The sequence below is a fragment of the Girardinichthys multiradiatus genome, chromosome 22 (assembly GCF_021462225.1).
Source record: "Girardinichthys multiradiatus isolate DD_20200921_A chromosome 22, DD_fGirMul_XY1, whole genome shotgun sequence".
NCBI classification, from domain to species: domain Eukaryota; kingdom Metazoa; phylum Chordata; class Actinopteri; order Cyprinodontiformes; family Goodeidae; genus Girardinichthys; species Girardinichthys multiradiatus.
The window spans coordinates 9,576,466-9,600,233 of record NC_061814.1 but is presented as its reverse complement, the minus strand read 5'-3'; the positions used below and the strand labels follow the sequence as shown (position 1 = coordinate 9,600,233).

At 39.9% G+C, this 23,768-nt stretch overlaps 2 protein-coding genes across 2 annotated transcripts in view; both read right to left on the bottom strand.

The window, feature by feature from the left end:
• Positions 1–10,055, bottom strand: part of epas1b (endothelial PAS domain protein 1b) — a 76,883-nt gene extending 66,828 nt beyond the window's left edge. The window contains exon 1 of the mRNA XM_047351100.1: positions 9,579–10,055. Within this exon, the coding sequence (XP_047207056.1) occupies positions 9,579–9,646 (68 nt within the window). The 5' untranslated portion in view covers positions 9,647–10,055. The remainder of the gene's footprint in view (positions 1–9,578) is intronic.
• Positions 10,056–13,114: 3,059 nt separating this feature from the next.
• The window catches only part of LOC124858840 (protein kinase C epsilon type-like), a 152,337-nt gene continuing 141,683 nt past the window's right edge, over positions 13,115–23,768 (bottom strand). Inside the window, exons 14-15 of the mRNA XM_047351101.1 lie at positions 19,802–19,948; positions 13,115–19,588 (exon numbers count right to left, since the gene is read on the bottom strand). Coding sequence (XP_047207057.1) covers positions 19,442–19,588; positions 19,802–19,948 — 294 coding nt within the window. The 3' untranslated portion in view covers positions 13,115–19,441. The remainder of the gene's footprint in view (positions 19,589–19,801; positions 19,949–23,768) is intronic.

Below are 23,768 nucleotides of genomic sequence, written 5' to 3'. Positions count from 1 at the left end.
CTCTCTCGCAGCCTGAATTATCTGCGGAAATGTATCAAAATGCCATAGAAAATAAGGTTTCCTTTTTAATAGCTTGTTAAACATCATTGTGCTTTTACCTAATTTTGAAATACCTTTCTGATCATTAAAATGCTTAACTTTGAGTCTTCTTCGCTTGACAAGATCTCCTACCCCAGAGATTGTTGCTGTGGGTGTGCAATGACCTACTTTCAACTGTTGATTCTGGTGAATCAGCCGTTTTAATTCCTCTTGATCTTACTGCTGCTTTTGACACAGTAGATCATGACATTTTAATATCACAGCTGGAGCAATCTGTTGATATTACAGGCACAGCCGTAGAATGTTTAAGTCCTACTCATCCAATAGACGTTTCTCTGTCCAGTTGGGACAGTTTTTGTCCTCTGTTGCTTCTCTTAAATATAGGGTACCTCAAGGCTACATATTAGGTCCTGTTTTATTCTTGTTGTACCTGCTTCCTCTGGGGTCCATTCTCCAGAAATACATTGTGTCTTCTTAACTTCCACTAAAATCCAGTGAAGTGAGCATAGAGGCTGTTGAAGTGTTAGGCAGATGTGAGAGCATGGATGGAGCTGAACTTTCCTTATTTAAATGATAAAACGGTACAGTAGTCCAGTCTAGCTTTCATCATCCATGGTTTATTTGTAAAGTCAATGATTATCTTCCCTATGATGCCCTTGAGAGGGCTATTTATGCTTTATTATTTCTAGATTGGACTGCTAACGGGGACAAGACGACATGGTCATATCACCCAGGTTATGTATTCCTCCAAGGTGCGCCTGTTTCTTTTAGGTTTGCTTTTAAGATTTCACTTTTAGTTTTTAAATGTCTAAATGGACTTGCACCTCTATATCTCAAGGAGCATTTACATCCACACATCTCCAGCAGATCTCTAAGACCTCAAGACCAAAAGCTCTTATTTGTTTCCAAGACTCGGCTCGTGACCAGAGGAGACAGAAACTTTTTAGTCACAGCTCCTACGCTCTGGAACAGTCTCCAACTTTCTCTGAGGTCTGGCTTTTAATTCCGAAGAGCAGGACCATAAGTCCAGTCTGTTTCTTCTATACCCTTTTTGCTGATTTTATTGCTTATATGGTCAACTTTGTATTTTATCGCATATTGCCTTTTTATAATTTAGTTACTTGGTTGCCCTTTGAAACGTAAAGCGCTTTATAAATAAATAAATGGCGACGATGTCAAGCCTGGTAGCACTAATGCATGGTGTGTTCAATGGACAAAAAAAAAAATAATCTGACTTGTGAGTTTCCAGCTGACCAGTTACAGGCCAGGACCAATCAAGTCGGAGAAATGTTGATTCCCAGCCAGCCTCGACTTATCTTTAGCTTAACCTGTTTTCTTTTGTGTAAATGTTGGATTAGCTCATTCCATCTAACAAGGGAAATGCACCTGAAAAACTGATGTCTTTTCATGGAAAATAGCACTAAGGTTATGATTACTCAAGGTACACAAACAGATGAAGGAAAACAATACAGTTTGAGTTAAAATTACACCTTTGTTCAGATTGAAGGGGATTTATTTTTTAAAAGGAGGCAATGATTAAAAAAAACAACACAGTGGATGTGCAGCTTATTGAAAATCATCTAGCCAATATTTTTCAAATAATCTCTTAACTACATAACAACAAAGCCTAAACTTGTTTTTCTTTATCTGACGTTGAACCCGGACGGCAAACCAGGGAGAGGAAAGTCTGAGTGTACGTGGATCTGGGCCAGATGAGACACAGTGGATGCTGGAACTGGGTCTGTTTCGGTAGCAGAGGAAAAGGAAGAAGGGGAGCTGGCGGATGGAAGAAGAGAATGTCAAGGAGACAGAGTTATGAAGGAGGGCTGGAGAGTGTTCGGGTCGGAGGGAGCAAGGGAGGCAGCAACAACAACAAAGAGAGGAGGGCAAACAACACATCTGGGAGTCAAGGATGGATACGTGACATTGAGCGAAATGACAGATGAAGAAAAAAGGCAGAAAGGTTAAAGAGGGTGGGAAGTGTGGGCAGGTGAGAAGAAGGGAGATAAAAATAACAGAAGAAGAGGCAGAGAGATTTATCAGACCCCTTTCTCTCCTCCCCTGCTGGTTTACCCTGTCTGAGTGCGAGGCCTGGGGGGCCAAACAGAGATCTAAACTCTGGCCCCAGGAGCCTGAAGGTTGACCAACCTAACAAATATAATCCATACTTTGATTTCTGCTATATAAACCCTTCCTGGTTTTCACACACAACAAAAATAAACAGAACTGTGAAAATTGAGATTTGTAGCTACACCTTTAACTTTCACATTGTGACACATTTTTACTTTGCAACTCACTGTATTTTATTACGATATTATGTAATAGACCAACACAAAGCAGCACCTAACTGAGGTGGAAGGAAAATGATACCCTGGTGTCTCTAAATAAAGTTCAGTGCGACCAATTACTTTCAGAAGTCACTTGCTTAAAGAATAAAGTCCCCTTGTGTGTAATTTAATCTCAGTTTTAATCCAGCTGTTCTCTAAAGGCACAACAGGTTTGTTTGAAGTAAACAAACAGCAGCGTGAAGAACAAAGAATACAGCAGACAAGTCAGGGAGAAAGGCGTGAAGATGTTTGAAATCAGTGAGAAGAAAGCTGAAAAAAAGCCATAAGAAGTCAAGAAGTCCAGTTTGAAGGAGGTACCAGTCACAGACACGTGGCAGAAGGTGCTCTGGTAGAACCGGACCATAACTGAAACTGCCGGCCTACAAACAATGTGCCACATGTGACAAAAAGATAACATCACCCAGAAAACATCATCGGCACTGTGAAGCATGGTGGTGTTTTTGTGTAATTCCACAACGCATTGGCTGTAGGGTGCTCAATACAAAAACTTGCCAAACCTTCCAGATCTTTATTTTGTGAAGAAAATGTTGGAATGTTGGAATAAATCTTATTATTTTTATTGTTTTTCTCTATGCTGATTGTTTTTTCCATTATTTATATTGATTTGATTACTTTCTATGGGTCGGTTTTATGTCTAGCTGTGTATTGGCTCCTAAAGCTCTCAACAGCCCTTTGACTGAAAGGGTTTTATAAATAAATACATTTTTATTATTATTATCATCATTATTATGCACTACTTTTCCACTGCATAAAATCCGAATATATTACATAAAAGTTTGGAAGTTAATGTGACCAAATGTAGCAAAGGCAGTGTACGTTACTGAGAGTGAGAGTCAGTGGAATTGTTTTTATTATACTTTATTATTATACTATATTCAAAATGTTTTTGACCCTCAAACACAGACCCAGAGGACCGGCGACAGCAGGAGAACCGGCTGGCTTGAACTTACGTAAAAACCATCAGCCGTCCAAGCCTGACTCTCTTTCCTCTGACCTTTTCTCCAGTTTGTTTCTATTGTCCTGCATTTCTATCTTCGTCTTCCTCTCACTTGTTTACACCAAGACACACACTAAAGAAGGACTTTAAAGTCTGAACAAAAGCAAACATTTTAAACCAGATAGTCAAAATGAATCATAATGTTGCTGCTGATTGAGTAATCCAAAATGAATCTAACAAATATCCCCTGCAAAAACGCAAAGGTATGGTGTAATAATACTATAATATATTTTAACAGGAGCCAATAAAGACAGTCCACAGGTGATGGTTGTGGTAAAGTTCACCTCTGGACTGGGAGGAGCGAAGGTGGCTCTGGTAAACCATAAGACCAAACCCAAATGGGAAAATTCCAAATCCATCACAACTTCCAAACAAAGGGATGAGCCATGAGGAAGAGACGCAGCATTTACCGAAGGCTTCTTCTGCTGTGAACTTCCTTCCGTGAAACCAAGGTCAGCTTTATGTTCAGGAAAACCTACAGCCAGGCTCTTAACAAAAGCAAACACGTCAGCAGTAAAAACACTGATAAAGGAGTCATCTGTGCGTGATTCTGGCTGACAGCATATGAGTTGACAAAAAAACTTGCAGTGACTTTAGACTGTAAAGAGTGGAGTTGAGGAACCTTAAGAGAACTATCCAATCTTCCAGGATTGAAAGTAAATGCAACTAGAGAATGTAAAAAAAAAAAGTATGTCAAGGGATAAAACATCTTTAAAGTTTTTATACAAGAAGATAAACTTCCAAAGGGGGATTTAAAAAGAATATCCATCCCTCTTGAGACAGACACACCAGAAATTCTCAGAAAAAAAAAAAAGAAATCATGTAAGAAAATTATGTCATAAATTTCTGCGAAATAACAGTAATTTCAATCTGCAACTGTCTTGTTCCTTTCTCTGTATACATTGAAAAAAAACCTTCTTCTAGGGATTTTAATCGAAATGCTGTAAAATTCCTCCTTACACTCCATTCAGAGAGCCCGTCAGCGGGATGGTTCAGCTAAAGAGGCAGTAAATCCCCTCGGATCTCCTCTTTGACTGTCCGGCCTACACTTTCCATCTCATTTCTGCTTTCCTCCGTCCTTCAGTAGGCTGCTGTGCTATAAGTGATGTTTTGGTAGTGTTGAGGGACCGGATCTGACTGGCAGCGGTTGAAGTGCACAAAAGAAGCCAGACCGGCTCTATGCCAACCAGGCCTTGGGTTCACAGCAGTGATGTGAAACACTGAGTCGACAGGCTTGTAGTGCCGTCACAGCGCACTTCTGATCAGTCTTTCAATTGATTGATTCAACTTTATCGCCTCGGCATAGGTGAGGCAACTGAGCAGGGTGCAGAAATGCAACAATCTGATGCACTGATTAGACTTCTTAGGACCCAATCAATGCTTTAAAGTGAGATCACTTCAGCAGCTAACACAATCCTACAAGAGAATGAGACGTAATTTTTTGCAGAAAATGCAGCACAAGGCAGAGAACATTCAACATTCCCAGCATGCTGTACACATTTCCTCTCATTATGATAATATACTGTATCATGCACTTACTTGCTGTTTCAGAATCAGCTTAATTCGCCAAGATTGTGCACACACACAAAGGATTTAACTTCAGTTTCAGTTTCCTCTTAATCAAGACATTTTAAATGTAAATATATACGAAGGGAAATAAATAACTTATTTATATATATAAGTGTTTTTCTATTTTTGTACAGTCAGGTTTATCAGTGGTCAGTGTCAGTTCCAGATCTCCTGATTGCAAAAGTGCTGAGATGTCTTTGGAAGACACAGAAAACCCAGTCGTATGGATCACCCAGCGTTCAGCCGTGAAACCTATATCTCCCAGGCAGCTGACCCGGACTCCAACCTTTGCACGTTGTTTCCAGTGGAATCACATGTTGGGAGATGAAAGTGTGTGTGGTTATGGGGGTGGGGGTTTTTTTTGGGGGGGGGTGTACTCCTGACACACCAGCCACTTATTTCTGGTGGCAGTCAAGGAGTCGTGTTTAAATACAGTCGTTTTATGGAGTCAGCAGCGGGAAGAGTAACGGGATAAACACTGCTGATGTGCAGCAGCTGTGACAAACCACAAGAAGGCACAACTGACCTTGCGCCTGTCACCACTCATCAGAAACAACTCAGCTGAGAGAAGTTCTGACAGCATGGACGCCGTGCAGAGCTCGGTATACTGTAGCTTAGACAGGTTAGAAACAGACATTTGTTCTCTTTCTCTTTAAATCTATAGAACTTCACTGAGAGACTAAATGGATCAGCTAAGATAATAATTATTGCTGATTTGTTTTTTTGTTGAAATATGGTACAAAATTTTATTGTCAGCATTTAGTCAGTTATAAAAAACTGTTATAATGAGGGATATAACTATCCCCCACTATAACAATATGCTAGAGACTAATTCCACTTTTAGATCCGATGCCTGGCGCTTAGAGAAATTAATGTCAAGCATTTCAAATTTAAGCTTAATTGGCCTTAATTGACCAGTTATTGATATCAAGATACGTCCTTATGGTTTTTAATTAACTAAAAATTTCCATCAAACCATTACTACAGTCTAAAGTACTTTAGTAAAAGTAGATTAACTCAGCGCTGCCACTCCCCCACCTGAACAGTTCTGGTCAGCTGGCTGAAAGACAGCTTTCCCTCGCTTACAAGAAAAACTAATTCTGCTGTTTTCCAGTTGAGTAAAACCCAGTGTGGAGTCCTTGTGTGGAAACTAAAGGAGTACCATGAATCACTTTTGTTCAGGTTCGGTGTTGGCAAGCTACAAGCGGCATGTGTGTTAATCAGCTGACTGCAGGCTAGCAAGCGGAGCAAAAAGCCCGATAGTTGACCAGCTAATATCAGCTTGTTCAACTTGAGTTATAAAAAGAGCAGAGCAACAAAATTTTTGTAACATTCTGTCCAAAAAGTCAGGGGCAGGGCATGAAACACTTGGGCTAGTTTGTGTACATCTACCTTCGCCGTATGTACCAGGAGTAGGGGTAGGGGAAACGCTGCAGGTGCTTCCTCAGATTAGAAGTATTCCTGCCGCTGGTCTTGCACATTGCATTACAAATATTGCAGCGAGCATAATCTGAATAGCATTTTGAAAAGTGGGGCCATACTTTCCAGCACGTTCTATCAGCCATGCTTTGTTGACGGTACCAGCGGCTACTGACGTCATTACACTCTTGTGCGTGCAATGCTATGTTCATGTCCAGCATGGAAAATCACCCACTCTTCCACAACATTACTATAACACTAATAAAGGTTATATGATGTTAGAAAATTTTAGCAACATTAAGACCAATTGTTGCTTTTGAATTAAAGTAGATAGATAATGGTATACTGATTTTATTCTTACTCGAGGCTATCACACCCAGGGACTCACATGCCAGTCAATATGTTGTTTGGATCTGAGGATTTAGTCTCAGACTTCCTTGTTTATGACAAAGACTTCAACAGTTAAACCTAATTTGAAAATCTAGTTTACTTTTCTCCGGAAATCTCAACAAGCTTCTCTTCATTTTAGGTATTTTACAATGAATAAACTTCAATTCATGGCTGTAATTGCTAGATTTGCCCAATAAATAAGATTATTTTGCTGTACATGCAGGATTTGCTTTTTTGTAATTTTTTTTTTTTTTAGGGATAAATAAGTTAGAAAATGATAAAGTAAATAAAAACAAAAACTGCAATATCGAGCTAGATAAAGTTCTGATGCATGCGTTGAACTCCTGGTTTACACAACCTGGAGATAAATACCCGCTATAACTATGTTGCTCAAAAAAATTAATTTCCACACTGGAGAATATCTGAATTAACCAAATAAGTGCGTTCATACAATCGGCAGACACATTAGACAGCTGGAGTCCTAAGAGGAATTGTTAAAGTTTGTTTTGTTCTAAACGGGATCATAAACTAAAGCCATAAAACAGAAAGTAAAAACTGAAAGTAAGGCAGACTGGGGAAATGATTAATCTCTTGCCCTTTTTCTCTTTGTTTGCTTTCAGGACCGCTGGTGCTGCAGAATCAGCATTCCAGTTTGCAAATCAGAGATTTTTACAACCCTAACAATAGCAGACACTCCAGTGATTCATTCCATCACATCTTTTAATAAATCCCAATCTGAGGGACATCAGCTTGTCCGTGTTTGCCGGGCAGCTGTCGTGAATCACACAACTTTTCAGAGCAATTATGACTTCCAGGCAGCAGCCATGACAAAGAGCTACTGTGCAACACAACCACAAACACTCACATCAACGGAAAGAGCGGACAAAAACCACGAAACCCTCACAAACACACAAGTCTCACAACTCCCTCCCTAAAATGGCAGCGAGGAAATGCTTGTCTCTGAATCCTCGGGTAATTTTTTATTTCTTTAATTGTTTTTTTTAAAGCCTTTATGGATCCTGGGGTATTTATGTCAGCAGCCTAAATTCTTGCTCTGTTCATGTTTAGGACCAGCAGAGCCACAAGCGTTGGACTGGACAGACAGGGCGGCGTCAGGCAAACAGCAGCTGATTGAAATCAATTTCTTCCCTAAGAGGTGTGTAAATAAATCAACAAATATTCAAATAAATTCAGTTTTCTCTTCATGCTTAACTTAAACCATCTGACTGGATGATAGTTTTCCACAGGTAGGATGTTAATTGTCTCCTTTGACAGATGTAGTATAAGGGTTTATTTGGGCTGTATACGTTGGGACAGGCTCAAACCAGCAGAGATATTATGCAAGACCGGCTCTGTGGCCTCCTTACTGCAACTCCTATCACTACTACTACTACTACTGGTGATCAATTAAAAACCAGGATCTGCACACAACACAGTCAGGTCAAAATAAAAAAAGGTCTTTAAAAGGTCAGTTTTTATGGCAGCTATCCCAGCAGAAGACACTTCTGTTTAAGAAACTGGTTCCAGGACATAACATAAAACATTAATGTGTCATAAAGCTCCATGAATGTTGCCAATTAAGCTGCAAAACATGCAGCGGGTCCAAAGCGTCACGGAACCAGATGTAATCATCTTCTACTGACAGTGGAGATACCTAAAGTTCTGGAAATTTCCTGAGCTGGCTGGCGTGATATCTGTTGCGATCACTGAGCGCTGATTGTCCAACACACACACACACACACACACACACAGAGTCTGGATATCTTCTCAAATAAGGTCAAGGGTCACAAATGGAGATTTTGATCTGCGTGCACTGAAAACCCCATGTGGTCATTTTGTAGAAGTCATCACAATTTGAATGATACAAAACGTGCATTTTATGCACTATAAACCAGTTTTTTTTCTTTTGATTTGGACAATCTTTAAATTCAAAGGGCAATTGTTTACTTGGAGAAGCCAGATATGTCACAAATGTGCTACTACAGCTTTAGCAAATAAAGAATAGTGTGTTTACAGTTTTTTTAAGAATAGCACATCAATCAGCGAACAGAGCATAAAAAACTTAAAACAGTTGAATGATGCTTTTAATTAGAGATGCACAGGCCTTTTCAGGCTGATACTAAACTATAAAAATTAAGAAAAGAAGAAAGGAATTGCAAGATTATCTCTATATGGCATTAAAGCATACTTTTATTTAAATTAATTAATTCAAATTACAGGCTGTTGGGTTGGTTGGGGGTGGGGGGTGTCTGACTTGTCACTATTTGACCTGAACAAAGGTAAAATGGTCAATTCTCATCAATGTTTGGATTATAAGCAGGTTACTTGATGCAGAAAATAAAGGAATTATTCCCATTTATGCATCAATGCATAAAGCCCTAACCCTTTTATGACCTTTATTCAACTTTAAAAAGTAAATCAGAGTACATGCTGTTTGGGGACTCAGATTTTTCAATATTTGACCTGCCAACCACGGAACATAACTGATCAGGTTCCGAGCATCAGCTGATTGAGTGGCGCATCTCTAGTTTTAACTGCATGCTGTCAAAAAATAAATCAGGCTTATTTTGCATGATAATAATATTTTCTCACTGTTGCAAACAAATGCCATAGACTTACCTTGCATAAACCCTAATCAAGGTGACGTTAAAAAAACGTTTTACATTCGCACACGTTAAAGCAATCAGGGCCGTGTGAGATGGGACGTCAGGTATCTTCCTTTCAGTGTGATTACTGTCAGATCTTTTCGCAGCTTAATAATAAATTATACCAATTGTGATTTAACAGCCTTCCAGAGATTCAATTAGATTTCTTACCTCTTTTTCTCCTTATCGGCCGTCATGTTTTCAGTTAATCTTAGTTGAAGTGTTGCAACTCCGACCATCTGAGTTAAGTCCAACTTTTGAGTCAACAGAAGTTTGTTTTTTGTGAAAAATGCAAAAAATAAAATAAAATATTAATAATAAGTGCCGGTTTTAGACCCAAGTGCGCAGGTCAGAAGGAGCCAGGTGCCGGATCATGCCATGAAGCAGAGAACCGCTCGGTTTGGTCCGTGAATCCAGGCTGGGGGGTGATGGAGGGGGTTCGGGGCCGTAGGGTCTCAGAACACTGCCGAGGATCGTACAGCCTCTCACCCGCGGAGGGAAGCAATCCACACAGGCTAGACGTGAGCTGAGCTACCGTCGCCAGAAATACGCCCGCAGGTCCGCTTGTCAAAACTTTTCCTCGCTTTCTGATACGAGGAGTCCCTCCGCAGGCTGCCCGGTCTCTGACCTGAGTGTCAGCTGGTACGGTGACAGCGGTCCCGGGGCGCTGATTGGCTCGCACAGCCGCCGGGAGCCACCCCCTCTCGGCTGATCTTGTCCGCCCTCCCCGGTGAGCTCGGAGCTCCTACCTGTTTGTCCATGCAGCAGGTGTCAGGGGACCCATTCATTCACCATCCTGTGGCCCACTATTATATCAAAATTTGGTGTTTAAAGGAAGAATACTCCTGGATTCGACAATAATTTAAAAAAAAGTTAATAGAAGGTTTAATTGTACATTAGGGGAGGACAATTTAAAACCGAATGGTAGCCCCGGACACCCCTCATAACCAGGAACCCTGAGCCGAACCGCATGTGTTAAATATTTATTTATTCCCCTGTAGTCCAACTTGATAGCAGACTCGCATATTAAAGGAACATTCCTCTGTTTCACGGTGTAAGATCCTGAAAAGGTCATATGGTGGATCCCACTCAATATTACAGGTCCTTCTCAAAATATTAGCATATTGTGATAAAGTTAATTATTTTCCATAATGTCATGATGAAAATTTAACATTCATATATTTTAGATTCATTGCACACTAACTGAAATATTTCAGGTCTTTTATTGTCTTAATACGGATGATTTTGGCATACAGCTCATGAAAACCCAAAATTCCTATCTCACAAAATTAGCATATTTTATCCGACCAATAAAAGAAAAGTGTTTTTAATACAAAAAACGTCAACCTTCAAATAATCATGTACAGTTATGCACTCAATACTTGGTCGGGAATCCTTTTGCAGAAATGACTGCTTCAATGCGGCGTGGCATGGAGGCAATCAGCCTGTGGCACTGCTGAGGTCTTATGGAGGCCCAGGATGCTTCGATAGCGGCCTTTAGCTCATCCAGAGTGTTGGGTCTTGAGTCTCTCAACGTTCTCTTCACAATATCCCACAGATTCTCTATGGGGTTCAGGTCAGGAGAGTTGGCAGGCCAATTGAGCACAGTGATACCATGGTCAGTAAACCATTTACCAGTGGTTTTGGCACTGTGAGCAGGTGCCAGGTCGTGCTGAAAAATGAAATCTTCATCTCCATAAAGCTTTTCAGCAGATGGAAGCATGAAGTGCTCCAAAATCTCCTGATAGCTAGCTGCATTGACCCTGCCCTTGATAAAACACAGTGGACCAACACCAGCAGCTGACACGGCACCCCAGACCATCACTGACTGTGGGTACTTGACACTGGACTTCTGGCATTTCCTTCTCCCCAGTCTTCCTCCAGACTCTGGCACCTTGATTTCCGAATGACATGCAGAATTTGCTTTCATCCAAAAAAAGTACTTTGGACCACTGAGCAACAGTCCAGTGCTGCTTCTCTGTAGCCCAGGTCTGGGGAATGCGGCACCTGTAGCTCATTTCCTGCACACGCCTGTGCACAGTGACTCTGGATGTTTCTACTCCAGACTCAGTCCACTGCTTCCGCAGGTCCCCCAAGGTCTGGAATCGGCCCGTCTCCACAATCTTCCTCAGGGTCCGGTCACCTCTTCTCGTTGTGCAGCGTTTTCTGCCACACTTTTTCCTTCCCACAGACTTCCCACTGAGGTGCCTTGATACAGCACTCTGGGAACAGCCTATTTGTTCAGAAATGTCTTTCTGTGTCTTACCCTCTTGCTTGAGGGTGTCAATAGTGGCCTTCTGGACAGCAGTCAGGTCGGCAGTCTTACCCATGATTGGGGTTTTGAGTGATAAACCAGGCTGGGAGTTTTAAAGGCCTCAGGAATCTTTTGCAGGTGTTTAGAGTTAACTCGTTGATTCAGATGATTAGGTTCATAGCTCGTTTAGAGACCCTTTTAATGATATGCTAATTTTGTGAGATAGGAATTTTGGGTTTTCATGAGCTGTATGCCAAAATCATCCGTATTAAGACAATAAAAGACCTGAAATATTTCAGTTAGTGTGCAATGAATCTAAAATATATGAATGTTACATTTTCATCATTACATTATGGAAAATAATGAACTTTATCACAATATGCTAATATTTTGAGAAGGACCTGTACATGTCGATTTGAAAAATTCATCTTATAAAATTTGTGGCTCAGTAGGAAGAGTAGTTGTCTTGCAATCGGAAGGTTGTGGGTTTGATTCCAGCTTCCTCCTGCTGTATGTTGATGTGTCCCTGGGCAAGGCACTTCACCCCAAGTTGCCTACTGATCTGCATATCGATGTATGAATGTGTGAGCATTAGTGAGTGCGATTGGGTGAATGTGGCTCTAGTGTAAAGCACTTTGAGTGGTCTGTATGACTGGAAAAGTGCTATATAAATTCCGGCCATTTATTTGGTGCTAGTGCTGCTGCTTCTTCTCTTCTTCTGCTGGCGGTTCGCAACAAATTCAGAGGTGCATACTGCCACCTACTGTACATCATTGTATACTCCACCCACTATATTCTGAGCCTGAGATCACGTGACACCAAGTCGCTGATGTAAATTCGTATTCTCAAAGAAAAGAAATTGTATTCACAAACTGTTATTGCATATTGTATCCATAAAGAATAAACCACAACTGTAAACTTGAACTTTGTGTTTGTAATTTCTTGAAGCTGTAACATTTTATTTTGTATTCTTATAGAGAAAATATACAATACCTCTTTTAGATTTTACTTATGCACAACAATTGACTAATATGTACACATTTCCGTCTTTACATACACATTGTTTTTGACAGCGTTCTTACCCCATAGTATCTGAACTGAAAGACGGTGCGTTTGCTTTGTATTGTGAATGCACATGCTATCACCAGGCAGTTAAGTGAAGCTTAATCTTCAGCAGAGTTAAACTTTTGTAAGACACAGGCCCAAAGTAAGCAGCCTAATGAAGCAGTCCTGGTCACACTGGTTGTTGAACAACTGCCTTAAAAGCGGGTCTGACTACATTTTCAGAAGCAAAGAACGAGATAAACTACCTCTGACAGTTGTTCTGATTAACAAGATAACTGAAACTGCAAGATAATAGCTATATAACTGTTAGGTAATAATAACCTAATATAAGTACTAAATTTAAATGAATAAACTGTTAGTATATACAGAATTGATAAAGAACACAATGTTGTTTCAACATCATGATATTTAATTCATTTCAAAAATTAAAATACACCTTCATATCCTTTAAAAATACAGTGCATTTGGCACAAAGCGCAACAAAAAAAACAACCTCAAAACCCAATATAAACTAACATGACGGGCATGGAAACAACAAAATAAAACCACAGGTTTGACTACAGAATGTACAGTCAAATCTTCACAAATACAGGAACTTCAAAAAACCCCAGAATATATGAAAACAGTAACACTGTATTTGAAGAAGACCGATTTTAACACCTGACATGGTTTTCACTGTTGGTTACCGCTGTGAAAAAAGTCAGTGCATGGAAGCTTGTTACACGAAGGATGTTTTTGTTGGAAACAGCATTCGGCACAGAAGACCTCTGGGACACAACGTCCTTTTTTGGGGCGTAGTGGGACAAACAACTTGACATTTTAACATTTCCAACTAAACAAAGCTGCAAAGGGAGACATGAAAAGGGGGGAGATGTAGAGGAGGTGAAAAAGAGAAGTTGAAAGTGATGGACAGAAGAAATGTGGCTATGATTCTCTTCTGTCTGCTCGGCTTTCTGTAAAGTTTGCGTTTGAAGTCAGTTAAAAACTGCTGCATCAAACATCTGCTCCATATTCTACCGCTACAACGGGCTTCATGGGTACTGCTACATGTATGTTCTTACCTGTTAGGTATAGTATAATAGCAGGTCACGTAACAAGTCTCCCAAACTGTAATGTTTACATGTTGAGATAAATGCAGTTTGCTCAACAGGTTCTTTTGCCAGCCATTCATCCAGCCAGCCCAGCTCGATGTAACAGTCCATATCCTGCTTGTTCAAACATTAACTGCTATTAATTTTCACATGCACCATTTAAAAAGTAATTATCTTTCTTTACACTGTGAATCAGTGCGCAGTTTTTTTTAGAAATGCTTCCCTGTCACTTTAAAATGTTTTCTGATTGGCCAAATGTGGATCCAGTTTATTCCTTGCTAAAATATCAAATTAGCTACTGAAGCACATTATTTAAATGTTTTTTTCACAGTGATTTCATAAAGTTTTATAAGTGATCTGTTTTACCGTGCCTTGCAAAAGTATTCATCCTTTTTCATATTTTGTACATCTAAACAATTTAACGTAATTTATCGGGATTTTATGTGATAGACCATCACAGAGAAGTGACTAACTGTAGTAGAAAAACAATGATAAATGGTTTTCAAAATTGTTTAAAATCAAAAATCTGAAAAGTGTGGCTTGCATTTGTATTTACTTCACTCTAATACCCTTATATACAACCCAATACAACCAATTGTCCTTAGAAGCCACCTGATTAGTAAACAGCATCCACCCTACAGTAATGAAGGGTGGATACTAAAGGTGCTCTCAGAAGCTGCTCTGATCAGATTGGAAACGGCACCACCAGCAGGATGCAAGGGAAGGATGACGGAAACAGGGTTAGGTTATAAAACATTATGCCAACAATAAACCTAAGCTTTGAACATCTCATCGAGCACTGTTTCATCCATCATCTGAAAATTAAAGACATGGCTGTTCATGGACAGCATTAATCAGACAAGCAGCCAACTCTGGAGGAGCTGCAGAGACTCACAGCTCAGGTGAGAGAATCTGTCGACAGCCCAACTATTAGTCATGCACTTCACAAATCTGTCCTTTCCTGAAGAGTGGACAGAAGAAGGTTATTGTTGAAAGAAATCCTGTTAGCGGTTTGACTGATGAAGGCCACAAGCCGAAACGCTTTAAGGGTGGAGGCAGCATCATGGTGTGGGGATGATTTTCTTCAGCAGGGACGCTGGTCAGAGTTCATGAGAAGATGGATTTTGCTGAAAAACAATAAACTAGATGCTGCAAAGGTTTTCTGGAAGGAGGTTGACATTCCAGCAGGACGTCTTGGCCACCATCTTTGGACACCTAACATTAGAACACCGTGTGCCAGGGTCTCTTTCATTCCTGCAGCCACTGAGCTTCATCTACCTGGCTAGGACTGCACTACCCAGACTAGACTACCTCTCAGGTCCCTGAACTGAAATGAACTTTGATGTTCATGTCATCCTTGGAGAACTAAGAACTTACATACAGTATGTGCAATGTTTGCGGTTCACCATGCACTAAAATGTATCAACAGCATCTGAGAATAGTAGTTTTTAATATTGGTGTAATCCTCCTGAAATCTGTTGTGCTGTATGGTTAATTGTGTTGTGATAGCTGCTAATCGAAGTTTCTTTGGGAAAACAATAAAATTGAACTTGACAATGACTCTAATGACACAAAGCCAAAACTACAATGGAATATTTTAAATCAAGCATGTTATGTGTTAGGATGGCCCAGTCATAGTCAGGACCTAAATCCAATTGAGAATCTGTGGTATGATGCAAAAATGGATGTTCACATTTAGTCTGAGCAGAAGCTACTTTGCAAAGAGGAATGGGCATAAGGTTCAGTCTGTAGATAGGACCCAAAGGGCTGGTTGCTGTAATTACAGTGAAAGGTGGTTCCACAAAACTATTGGCTCAGGGGATCTAAATACAAATGCACAAAACGATTTCCACTTTTTTTTGCAGAAAATCATGAAAACCTTGTATCCTTTTGTGTCCAATTTATGCACTGTGTTGTTTGTCCATCACGTAAAATCTCCAAAAAAATACAATGTAGTTTGTGGTTTTAAAAAAAGTAATGACATAAAGTAGGCACTCTAAAGGCTGTAGAGTGTCCTCGTCTTTCAGACAGACCAGTGATTTCCTTTTTCACTCGGGTCTGTAAATAACACTCTAGAGCTGGGCCAAACCAGCCCACCTGTTTTAACCCCAAACCTTCAAGACCTTTCCTGCTTTAAACCTGGAATTTCATCTGAACTGTCTGCTTCTTTTAAAACAACTTCTAGGGAAGCATTTGGATGTTACACACCAGATGTGTTGCTACTGTAGCAGCAGCATTTAAAAAAAATAAATTTATGTCCACAGTAGTCAGTTACACAATGTTAGAAGTCAGTAAACTACAAATTTGCTTTGTTTTTACGCTTCAATTCTTGCAGTAGTGGCGGTCCCAAATGTTCTGCATCACACGCACAAAAATCAAGGCCCAGTAGTGGGTATTAATTGCTGGAGAAATCATGATAAGTGCAAAAACAAAATTGCATTGAAATGCTATCTCCAATGATTCCGACTGAAATATGACGACTATGTTGAAATATGTGGAGTCCTTCTTACTTCTCTGCCTCATTAGAAGCTGAAAGTATATCTGTGTAAGGGCTTGAAAGCAAGGCATGGGAATGAAAGGAAAGAATACAAGAAAACGAGTACATTTGCCTAAAAGAAAAATCTCCTGTGGAGTATTGCACATGGAGTTTTAGATCTTTTCTGACCTGTAACATAAAGCAAAGCCTCTGAAGGAACTTCTGAGGTGGGTATGAAGGGTCTCAGAAGATGAGGGTGTCACTGAAGTCTATCACATGAACTCTACAGACAGCAACATGGAGACAATCCAGTAAAAACTGAACAGCAATGAAAACACAGATGCTTTAAATAAAACATAAAGACACAACAATAGCTCTTTGGATATGTAAACACACACACACACACACACACACACACACACACACACACACACAGCAGAGCAAATACATTCAGCTTCACATGTTATTCAGTCACGTGAGCCCATATGCTCTCCTCTGAGTAGGGTCCACCAAGGAATCTTGGTTTAGTTTGTGGTGCTCGGCAGTGTAGGTCCAGTAGATTAACTGCTTACAGTCACTGCTCAAAAAAAAAAAGGTGTCCTATGGAAATCGTGGTCTTAAAATGTTCAAAGGAGCTGACCTGAGACCTGGACTACAAACCAGAATAAGCACACTCATCAAATCCTTTGGTTATCTGGCTAAACAGTTCAGAAATGTTATCATCATCTTGATAAGAGATCCAAAATCTTCAGGAATGGCTTCACCGACTTCCAAGGTGCATAAAGAAGACCAAAGTCCTGGAGAGGTGAAGACTTACAACTGAAATACTGAGGAATCAGCTTTATGAACAGACCAACACGTTTTGGCTTGTGGCCTTAATATTACAGGGTCTATTTTCAAATGTTGTTGGAGTCTTCACCTCACCACCACCTTGATAAGCAAATGAAGATTTTTTGGTTAAAGTTTGCCCATGTAACAATGGATGAACCTTCTAGACATGTTATTATTAAAGTAAAACAGTCTTATTGGGTATATACTGTATAATCAACAGTGAATACCAATAGTGTGCTGCTGTTTTACAGTTTGGACTTTATTCTTTTAAAAGCAATCCTGATTGTTTCAAATGCTTGATAAAGACATGTGAAATCAAACATAGTTTGGCTAATATCAGCATGCATCAAGGTTTATTTCAGATGTCATACAGACCAGATATTCGCTATTTTTTAAGTATATTTTAGAATCTAGATGTCTGTGTATTGCAGAAGTACTCATGCCACTCGAACCTTTTCCATATTTTGTCAGGTTGCAACTGCAAACTTCACTGAATTTAAGTAGTCTTTTGTGATAGAACAACCCAGAGTAGTGGATAAAACTCAGAAAGGTGTGGTGTCTATTGTATTCGGCCCCCTTCACTCAGATACCCCTAAATAAAATCCAGCAGAACAAATTACCTTCAGAAGGATGGAAAACTGAATTTCACCCCTAACACGGCACAAGCAGGGTGAAACATGTGAAGGAAGAGGGAAGCTATTCAGAGTTGATGGATGCATCTGTACAGGTCAGTACTGGAACCAAACTGGTTTGGTGCTTTAAAAGCCTTTAAATGGAGCGGAGGTTCACCTTCCAGCAGGATAACAATCCTAAACATACAGCCAGAATAGCATTGGAATGATTTAGATCAAATGGTATTTTTGAGTTAAAATTGTCCTAGTCAAGGTCAAAACCTAAATCTAATTGAGAATCTGTGTCAAGCTTTGATGTTTACAGTTGGTCCCCATCTAAACTAAGTGACCCCGAGCTTTCTTGCAAAAAGAATGGGCAAACATTTCAGTCTCTAGATGTGCGAAGCTGATAGAGACACACCCTAAAAGACGTGTAGCTGTAACTGCAGCAAAAGGTGGTTTTACACAGTAATGGCTCAGGCGTATTTGTCAAAATGTTTGTTATCCACGATTCATTTCCCTTCCACTTTTCAATTATGCACTACTTTATGCTGCTCTACTACATGTAATAAAAATGATAAAATAACATTAAAAAAAAAAAACTGTTAAAGTTGATGACAAACTGTGAAAAGGTCCAAGTGCTATGAAAACGTTTGAATGGCATTGTATGTAACTGGATTTTGGTGAACAGTCTGAGGTTGCAGGAGTCTGAGAACTTTGATTGCTCAATGATTTTTGGCAGAAAACAAAGTATTTCATGATACACAAGAAGCTTTGGGATACCTTTCGCCGAAAATAAACATTCCTCTCAGCTGAAAAAGTGGTCAGAACTCACTGCTTCTCTGTAGCTCTAAACCAAAATTGTTATGAAGTAAGTTATCTTCCTAGTTTGAGTTGCAATGCCAGTGCACTTCGCTAAGAAAAGCACAAGCAGCTTTATAAACCTGAAGGCAGATTTCCAATAATCCTGGTTCGTAGCACAGGCAGTGGCTCAGATTGGCTCCTTACCAAAGGAAAAAAATCTTAAAGGGCCTCTTCAAGAGCTCAGTATGTCTGATTATTTGACTCAATGGACGCTCCCAGTGTTATGCTACTTCAGGTCAGTTAGCCAGCAGCCCATGGTACCACTTAGAGCTTAATTAAGACCTGGAACACCAGTTTTCTGCTTTCTCTCTGTTTATGTTGGAAATAAAATTAATGGACTAAAATTAAATCTTAACAACACAAACATTGTTGCTGTGGTGCCTCTTTCTAACATTTATCTTTCTGCTTTGACTAAGAAAGCAAGAGATAACCTCCAAAACGTCTTGTTCTGCCTTTCCTTATCTTATTTCACCAGGAATAAAGCACTTTTTACCTTTAAATACAATCACTTGTTCATAGTTTTTGCCATTCATAGACAGGGAAGAAACACGCAGATACAGGATACATCACATTATGTGAAGGAATGAGCGTCTCTTTCAAGATGCATGCATGCCGGTACACACATTACCAGGCTGACCTGCACTCACATGATACTGAAGCATACAGTTACAGTTCGTATGTACGAGTGGACAAACAAGAACACACAATCCATAATGAGACACACAAATGGTCTGGTATATTTCCTGGAATAGTCAGAATCTGGAGGAGATTGTGTTTCTTTAAATGTTTTTTTCTGTGTGTGGGGGATTCATTTCTATATGTTTGTGCCTCAGGGAGCGGATCTAAGCTGGGGCGTCATCTCCAAAGTAGGAGAATCCTTTAAACTCATCTTGGTTGATCTGCTTGATGATGTTATCGTCCACAGGAGTCAGAACAGGTTCTTCACGTGTAAAGTCCTGGTCAAAGTTATTGACATCCCTTTTGGTTTTCTGTAAGAAACAGAACAATTGATAAAGTGCTGCTAGGTTGGATTTCAGCCTTTGTACTTGTGGGGAGGCTAGTTCTGCAGCTATGTCAGCAGTTCTAACCAAGTAAGATAAAGATAAAGATAATTAATAATGTAATTTCTCAAAGATTCTTTTTTTGCTACATCAGTGACAAAGTATGAAAGGAGAATGCATGTTTCCCCAGACTGAACTTACAATGCGAGGTTTAAACGGTGGTTTGACCTTCCGTTGGTCCAGCAGAGTCCAGTCGATCTCTTTGAAGAAAGGATGGAGCTTAATGGCCTCCTCAGAACCCTGGGCCACCGCGCAGCCCAGGCGCTTGTTAGGACTCTTCGTCATGAACTGACAAATAAAAGGAGACAGACAGGATAATTTTTTTAATAGACTTTAAGTGATATTTTGGCAGCAAGGTCACAATCTGCAGAAACATTCCCCCTGCAAAAAAAACCCCATAAAATATCTAAAATGTTTTTCTGCAGTCAGACTAAAATAACTGCACTGGTTAAATAGCTAAAACAGAAAAATCAAACTTTCTATATTTTGTAAAGAAAAAAATATTTTTTCAAATTAATTTGTATTAATTTGACAAATTACACCTGCAGATGAAATAACTGACATTGATGAGCTGCCTCTGTTTCCAAAGACTAAACAGATCAGTGCTCTATAACATGAAAAAATAATTACCACGGCTAATAAAAAAAAGGAATTCTGAAGACCACACTTTATTTTAAACCGTTTATCGGTAAGGGCTCTGGTGTTTGTTTTCTTCCTCCAGGCTTTGGTTGGAAACCAACACTGTGCTTACTGGACCCATGTGACTTACCCTATACCCTGCTGATAGTGTTACATGACCTTATTTATTCAATTCAAACAAAAATATGCTTTATCCTGACAATTTGATAGAGCAAAACCTACTTTGTTTAAAAAAACCCCACAAGGATTCCTATCAGCATATCTGTGTTTCACAGATCTTAATAAATCCACAGCATTATAAACAGGGTTTAACTCATAGAGTACAGGAAGTTAATGTCTTAAAACACTTTGTTTTGACACCTTGATTTTAATTAGCAGCAAAGACACTTCTATAATTACAAATCTATTTAGTTTATGTTTGACCTATGAAAATAGGTAATTTTTTGTTTTCAGGTTTTTGGACCTGCATATTATTGAACCCTTTGGAATAAGAACGGGATGTCACTTAAGGTCATATGCGAGTCAAGGCAGGTGAGCGAATACGTTTGGCAATATAGTGTAAGTTGGTGTATTAAAAAAAGATGGTCTGAATATGAGGGAATGAAGTACATTTTACAAATCATGATTCACAGCCTATCATGCATTTGAAGTATGTGTTATGATGCATCCTGTTTCTGTCGCACTTGTGTATTGGGATGAAGAATGTTAAGTTTATAGTGTTTTACTGCATAGGGATGGAGAACATTAATTCTGCTGTGCCATCACCATCTTATTATTTATTTTTCCATATTTAAGGATCAACTGACTAACTGGTCAAATATAATTTTGATAAATGAATTAGAAAATAGGACACACTGCTCTTGGAGCTGCTTCAAGCACTGAGCATATGGAGGTGACTGAACCTTCATTAGTGCAGACAGAGCACCACAACATTGGTGTGGTGGATGCTCCTACAAAAGGACTGGAGGGGGGAATTCTATTTATTAAAGTTAACCTTAGTTATTTATTTTTGTCACTTTAATATTCACTTATTACTTGTGCTAAGTTAAAGATAGTTTTGCTTATTTGTCTTATATGTTGCTTTGCTAATTAGCTTTTTTTGTAACTTTGTTCCTTCGCTATGTGTACTTCTCTCATGTGGCAAGTTTAGGTTACTCCACCCCTTATTTAAGCAGCCTTTGTTCTTTGTCTGGAGGTCAGTTTTTTTGAGTTGAGCATGAGATTAAGTAATGTTAATATAGTGTCATTGCTGCAACATTTCAGTAGTTTTTCCATCAATTTTCTGACAGAGAAACATATGTGTGGTACATATGGTGTCTTGAGGCTGTGATGCTCAAACCCGAATTTTATTTGTCTAAAAAAAATTAGGATGTTCTGTCTACATTCGAGAATGGCTGCCTACCAGTTCACAGCAACCTCTCTTGCTCCAGGGAAGTTAAAATTTGGCTTCGTGAGCTAGAATATATATATATACATACATATATTTATAGAAGGCTTTTTTTTTGTGCTTTGGATGGAGATGAGGATAACCTTTGACAAGATATGGAGGATGGTGGAGGAGGGACTGAATGGCCAACTACTGACGGGGCTAGAACACACGCAATGTGTCGCAATGTGGGCTTGCCGTTAGCCAAGCACAGCTTCATGAAGCAGCTAGACCACTTCTTTCACCTGCCAATGTTTGTCTCTTAAATAACGGGATGGAAGATTTACAGCTGCAAGAAAACAAGCACCATGTGCACTAGGACATAAAAGACTGCTGTGTTTTTGTTTCTGATCGTAACCATAGCGGCTTTTCCTGATGCAGCTGGATTTACTCGTGGGCTGGCAGCTAACATCCTATCGATGCAGTAATAAAAGTAGTGGAAACAACCACCTTCCATCAGCCTGTACAACAGTTGGTTGTCATGGAGATGGACCGCAGACTGGTGAATTGATAATGTGGCTGAACAAGGAGTTACATTGACTCCTTTCGTAGCTCCCCATGCTGCTTGAGCACCAAGAGATGTAGCAGGTGCAGCTCCTCTCCCAAGCTTCATTTGATCTCCTAACCCACCAAGCAAATCTATGTTGAAAAGATATAGAAAAGACAACGTTTCCTTTGCTCTTAACAAGTTGAAACAATGGTTTACAGATTTACAGACAGGTAAAAGGTCTGAAAAACGACATATGTTGACATCTAAATGCGTTTGATCATGGCTAGAGCCGGTAATGAGCTAACCAAGCTTGACTTTCAAAATTCTGAATTTGTATGGGACGTATTGGATAAAAAGTCCAATTCTAAACATGTTTTGGTAGGCTAGATAAAGACAAGCACTAGCCAGCCTTAAATAAACATAAAAAAGATGCATAGAGGAAATATCTGACGGAAGACTCTTCCACTATACAGGTCCTTCTCAAAAAATTAGCATATTGTGATAAAGTTCATTATTTTCCATAATGTCATGATGAAAATTTAACATTCATACATTTTAGAATCATTGCACACTAACTGAAATATTTCAGGTCTTTCATTGTCTTAATACGGATGATTTTGGCATACAGCTCATAAAAACCCAAAATTCCTATCTCACAAAATTAGCATATCATTAAAAGGCTCTCTAAACGAGCTATGAACCTCATCATCTGAATCAACGAGTTAACTCTAAACACCTGCAAAAGATTCCTGAGGCCTTTAAAACTCCCAGCCTGGTTCATCACTCCAAACCCCAATCATGGGTAAGACTGCCGACCTGACTGCTGTCCAGAAGGCCACTATTGACACCCTCAAGCAAGAGGGTAAGACACAGAAAGAAATTTCTGAACAAATAGGCTGTTCCCAGAGTGCTGTATCAAGGCACCTCAGTGGGAAGTCTGTGGGAAGGAAAAAGTGTGGCAGAAAACGCTGCACAATGAGAAGAGGTGACCGGACCCTGAGGAAGATTGTGGAGAAGGGCCGATTCCAGACCTTGGGGGACCTGCGGAACCAGTGGACTGAGTCTGGAGTAGAAACATCCAGAGCCACCGTGCAAAGGCGTGTGCAGGAAATGGGCTACAGGTGCCGCATTCCCCAGTCCTGGGCTACAGAGAAGCAGCACTGGACTGTTGCTCAGTGGTCCAAAGTACTTTTTTCGGATGAAAGCAAATTCTGCATGTCATTCGGAAATCAAGGTGCCAGAGTCTGGAGGAAGACTGGGGAGAAGGAAATGCCAAAATGCCAGAAGTCCAGTGTCAAGTACCCACAGTCAGTGATGGTCTGGGGTGCCGTGTCAGCTGCTGGTGTTGGTCCACTGTATTTTATCAAGGGCAGGGTCAATACAGCTAGCTATCAGGAGATTTTGAAGCACTTCATGCTTCCATCTGCTGAAAAGCTTTATGAAGATGAAGATTTCATTTTTCAGCACGACCTGGCACCTGCTCACAGTGCCAAAACCACTGGTAAATGGTTTACTGACCATGGTATCACTGTGCTCAATTGGCCTGCCAACTC